This window comes from Vanacampus margaritifer, chromosome 7 (genome assembly GCF_051991255.1).
Source record: "Vanacampus margaritifer isolate UIUO_Vmar chromosome 7, RoL_Vmar_1.0, whole genome shotgun sequence".
Taxonomy (NCBI): Eukaryota; Metazoa; Chordata; class Actinopteri; order Syngnathiformes; family Syngnathidae; genus Vanacampus; species Vanacampus margaritifer.
Window position 1 is genome coordinate 8083700 of NC_135438.1, and position 5540 is coordinate 8089239.

Here is a 5540-nt window from a genome sequence, read left to right on the forward strand (position 1 = left end):
AATCTAGGTTTTCATACTCTTGTTAACAAAAGTGGGGAAAAAAATTAAACTAATAGAAATAGTTCAAATAGATTTTTGACGTCTATAGCCGTCATTGGCAGTGAATGAGTTAACTTATAATACTGTAGAAGAGAAGTAATACGTTTTCTATCAAATTCCATCTGCTAAAATTAGCGTCTTGTTGCTGGGTATCTCAGACATACAACATTTGCAATGTTTACTTTTTTTTTTTTCGCATTGCCATTTGTTTTATTATAAATAAAAGTTACAAGGCTAATGTTAGCAAATTGACATGACATTACAATTTAGTCAAATGAATCTGTGTGTATTAGCAGGTTAGCGAAAACAAATCACTAAAATAACATAGGGTGAATCCGTGCACCTGCTAGCCTGCCACCCTTTGACTTCACCAGACTGTTGCATCCTTCATTCGAACTACTTTTCCAGGCCTTTAGTGAAGCCTTTATCAGTTCTTGTTTTTTCTTTTCTTCTTGGGCTCTCCTAGTTGTTTAAAACAAAAATACCATAAGATAAAAATTGCGACTCTGAACTTTTGTCTCGTTCATCTTTTGATCCGAAACCCAAAATGTCTTCCGTATCCAACTTGGCCTTGCCTTTCCGATACTGTTGTGTATGTTTATTTATAATAAATCTGATATTGTTTCAGATTAATGTATTGCTTGTGTTTGTTTGGAAAAAAAATACATGGGAAAGGGACTATGAAAAAAATATCACATATTAAATCACAATATTGAGGGGGAATGCACTTTTGATTATTCATAAAAATTGTTCCACCCGGTATTTAAAAAAATACATTTAAATGTGTTTAAAATTTCTGATACTGTTGTGTATGTTTATTTATAATAAATCTGATATAGTTTCAGATTAATGTATTGCTTGTGTTTGTTAAAAAAAAAAAAAACATGGGAAAGGGACCATGAAAAAATAATTACATATTAAATCACAATATTGAGGGGGGAATGCACTTTTGATTATTCATAAAAATCGTTCCACCTGTTATTAAAAAAAATACATTTAAATGTGTTTAAAATTTCTGATACTGTTGTGTATGTTTATTTATAATAAATCTGATATCGTTTCAGATTAATGTATTGCTTGTGTTTGTTTAAAAAAAAAAAATACATGGGAACGGGACCATGAAAAAATAATTACATATTAAATCACAATATTGAGGGGGGGATGCACTTTTGATTATTCATAAAAATCGTTCCACCCGGTATTTTAAAAAATACATTTAAATGTGTTTAAAATTTCTGATACTGTTGTGTATGTTTATTTATAATAAATCTGATATCGTTTCAGATTAATGTATTGCTTGTGTTTTTTGGAAAAAAAATACATGGGAAAGGGACCATGAAAAAATAATTACATATTAAATCACAATATTGAGGGGGGGATGCACTTTTGATTATTCATAAAAATCGTTCCACCCGGTATTTTAAAAAATACATTTAAATGTGTTTTTTTTTTTAAGCAAGTATATCTGTAGGTTGGTCTGGATTGCATCCCTCGTGATGATCGGTGGTTCTTGTATAGTCCTCTTTCTTCTTCTTCTTGTGTTTCCCCCCCACGGCTAATCGGCTATAGGCGGCATCATCTCTCATCTTTTTTTCTGGAGGAATACCCACAGCCGCCTTTTTCAGCATGTCAGCCATATGTCCGGGATGATGACCGCCGCAAGGCTGCTCCTCTCCCGGGCAGCACGGGTGGCCACTTGTTGCAACGTCAGTCTCCATCCTGGCTGGTCCAGGCGAGGAGGGGGGAGGGCCAGGATGGGAGGAGAGGAAGGAAGAAGACAGGCTCGTCACGTCCTCTGTCCATATATGGGCATGAAGTTTACACGCAGCGGGGAATCCTCTCACTGGAGCTGATGAATGGGGAGGAGGGCCGTGGAGCCGCCGAAGTGTATATAAGGGGAGCGACGTGAGAGCCACAGCAAGCAAATGACCGCGGAGCTACAGACGAGAAGGAATATATTGATTTTTTTCACCTCATTATTATTTAAAACAAGCACATTTGGGGATCATTTGTCGAACACCATCCCCCCCAAAAAAACAAAACAAAGAGGAGGGGTTGAAGGAAAACAAGACCCCGATTTTTCCTGTATATTCATCCTCGAGGCGGACCTTTGAAGTGCACCATTATGTTGAACAACATGGATTTGAACGCGAAAGATTCTTTTTACCCTCAGTTTGACAACTGCAGCGGCTCTTCTCTGGGCTTGGATGCCGGCGCGAGGAAGGACAACCGGGATGCGTTCGGCGACGCGGAGCGCTCGGTGCCCGCGCAGTTCGGCCACGGTGAGTCCTGATGCATACGGGGGGAAAAGGGGGGGTTAAATGTTGCATGCAAGGGAATGTTTGGAGCGATAATGTGCGAATCAAAAAAACGGCGACGCGTGATGCGCATGCATGTTTATGTAACGTCGCGTCGTTCCTGCTTAAAAAAAAAAAAGCAAAACAATCGGGTTGACAAAGTTTTCTCCGTTTCTGATTCAACAGAAGGAGCCCCCGCGACTCTCAAAACCGAAGCTTCCAACTCGGAATACGCGTTTAACCCTTGCGAGGGCCCCAAAGACGCCTACACCCCGTCCTCGCTCGCCTACTCCGGCAGCTTTTACGTGGAAGCTTCTCAGGGGGCGCCGTGCACCACCGAGACCCTCCTCAACATGATCACCGAGATCGTGGGCATCTCCACCATGCAGCTCTCCGACAGCGCCAACAGCCGGGGGGCTTCATACACGCCCCCAGTGGACAGCGCGCATTTTGGAGACGTCAAGAGGCAACCCTCCTCTTACCCGTCCTCCTCTTCCGACCACCAGACGGGGTTCAACCAGGACCAGGTCGAACCCCCCGCCTCGGAGCCGTCGACATCCCAGCTGGGCTTCGCCAAAACCGAACCCAAGTCGGAGGCGGCCTCCTTCCCCGTGGTGGTGAAGAACGAGTTTGAGAGCTACGAATGGGGGGCGTTTTGCAAATCCGACTGCTTGGAGGGGGGCTTCCACTCGGAGACCTTCCCCATGTCCAACGACTTCCCACCCGAGCAGCAAATGGACGTGAAGGAACTTTTGGACACCTTCCCCGCCATGTGCCCCAACCCGGACGTGGAGTTCAAAGTGGAGGGCGGCATCAAGCAGGAGCAGTGTTTCTCCGACACGTGCTCCCAGAGCTACACGTACAACGGCTACCTCCCCCCGCCCATGACCCTCAAGCCATACCCGGAAGCCAACCAGTGCGACTCCGTTTACACCTCGCCGGCTTTACCCAGCACCATAGACTCCATCCTGTACTCCTCCTTGCTGCCCGACTCCTTCGCCCAAAGTTACACCACCCGTGCCGCCGCTGCCGCCGCCACTTCCACCTCTAACCCCACCCCCGCCAAGCCCCCCAGGGCCCGTAAAACCCCCGCCTCCTCTTCCTCCTCCTCGCACGGGCCCCCCAAGGAGAAACCCTTCACCTGCCCCATGGAGAGCTGCGACCGCCGCTTCTCGCGGTCCGACGAGCTCAACCGCCACATCCGCATCCACACGGGCCACAAGCCCTTCCAGTGCCGCATCTGCCTGCGCAGCTTCAGCCGCAGCGACCACCTGACCACGCACACCCGGACTCACACGGGCGAGAAGCCCTTCTCGTGCGACGTGTGCGGCAAGCGCTTCGCCCGCAGCGACGAGCGCAAGCGGCACGGGCGCGTGCACCAGAAGCAGAAGGAGAAAATGGAGCTGAAGCCGCAAGTGACTCCCAGCGCGTGGCCCTTCGCTCTGCCCGAGGGCATTTGAAGAGCGGCCCCGAACCCCACCTCCCACCCACATCCCCTGCGCATCGCACACACACGCACGCACATATTTTAGGGTCTTTCCGTCTCGACACGACTCCGGGTGGTTTGAGGTGGAGAGCGCGACAGGCTGAAAAATGGAGAGCGCGACAGGCTGAAAAATGGAGAGCGCGAGGGTCCCCCATGCACGGGTCCGAAGTGGATGAACTCTGACGTGTCGCCGTCACTGGTGGAGGCGATTGCGGCTGTTGTGTGCAAGACTGCTTTTTCAGCACCTCCGCGCCCGGACAGCTCCTCACTCTCATCGCCCACGGGTGGATTTGCACTTGCAGATTTCTATGGAGATTTTCCAACTCAGAATGTTCTATTTTTTCCTCTTTTTTCCAGTTATTGGACTATGTTGCTTAATGCATGTTTGATTTGTTTTTCTTTTTGAATACCCGGAATAGCGCCCCCCCCCCCTCCTCCAATCACGCCACTCTGGAGGGTGGGGGTTATTAAAATGAATGTAAGCTAATATATTTATGGTTTTCGCCATAAAGTTGTCCATTTGGATGAGACTTGTTTGTTTATACTTCCTATCATTTAGCCGTCAGTGTTTTTTGTCATTGGATTTTGTGTTGTTCAAATTGTGAAAGATATATAATTAATGGCAAATAAATATATTTGTATTACTGTACTTCCTTGTATTTTTATAGCTGAGTGTATATTTTACATTTATGACATTTGAGCCTCATTTTCTGGGGGTGTTCTAAAATTCTTAATAATGTATTGGTTTTCGAGGGCTATCTTGTTCAGTAACTCAGTATTTGAAATGTCACCGTTTGATATCTGGAACTTTTTTGGCACTTCATCCGACGCCATGTGCACTTGTTGAAAAATGATTTCACATGTACAGAAGTGTGTTGAATCAAGCTAGGACCGATTAGCACATCTTTCGAGTAATCAGGTAGCGCACATTGCTGCAAGCAAGCTCGGGTTCAGCCATGAAGGACTTTTGACAGACATTTATTTTGTTTCGAAGATGCTGAAACTTGAAAAAAAAAAAGTTGACAGTTTGGTGAAATTGTCTCCAACAGGGTATTGCAAAAAAAAAAAAGAAAGAAGTAATTTAATGCGCCTTAAGTTATATTAACTGTTCGAATTTGTACATACGCAGTTTCTACAATACATGAACTTGATATTGATGTTGTTATTTTTATGAAGATGATGAACAAAATAAACATTTTCTGCCAGCTGCTTTTCCTCCCTTTGTGCATCATTTGAAATAACCAAAATGTGCCTCTCACTTTCTACAGCATGATCCCTGATGAGAAAATAGGGCCTGACCGATATGTTGTTGTTGTTTTTTAGGCCAATACCAATTTTGATATTTGGCAGTATAAAATTCTGATATATGATTAATTAGCCGATTAATGGGGAAAAAATAAAAATAAAATTGGGCTGCCTATAAAAAAAAAAAATAATAAAATAAATTGGGGGGTTTTGGTCCCTTAACCCTTACCACAATAAATATACGAATTACAGGCAGAATATCTGACTTTTGCATTACTTTGTTGTTTTTTAGTATGTACAAAAATCGGCGATTATTTAATTGATTTTTGCCCATTTTTTTGTAGGGTGGCGTGTTTGAAGGTCATTGTCTTTATCTTGTCATGTGTTCATGTGTTAAAGAACAAAAAACAAACAAAAAAATCGGCAAATTTTTGCCAATTTCAAAATCGTCCGATTTTACATTACTTTATCAT

General features: G+C 44.2%; 1 protein-coding gene across 1 annotated transcript; it reads left to right on the forward strand.

Moving 5' to 3' along the window:
- Positions 1-1933: 1933 nt before the first annotated feature.
- On the forward strand, positions 1934-5030 carry LOC144055239 (uncharacterized). Its single transcript, XM_077571050.1, has 2 exons — positions 1934-2321; positions 2523-5030. Exons 1-2 carry the CDS (start codon positions 2165-2167, stop codon positions 3794-3796), a joined length of 1431 nt encoding a protein of 476 aa, XP_077427176.1. The 5' UTR covers positions 1934-2164; the 3' UTR covers positions 3797-5030.
- Positions 5031-5540: the final 510 nt, after the last annotated feature.

Excerpts from the sequence above, each read along its gene's own strand:
- LOC144055239 (XM_077571050.1), top strand. The coding sequence starts at position 2,165 with ATGTTGAACAACATGGATTTGAACGCGAAAGATTCTTTTTACCCTCAG. Across the intron at positions 2,322-2,522 it reads GCCCGCGCAGTTCGGCCACG|AAGGAGCCCCCGCGACTCTC; the intron begins GTGAGTCCTGAT and ends CTGATTCAACAG.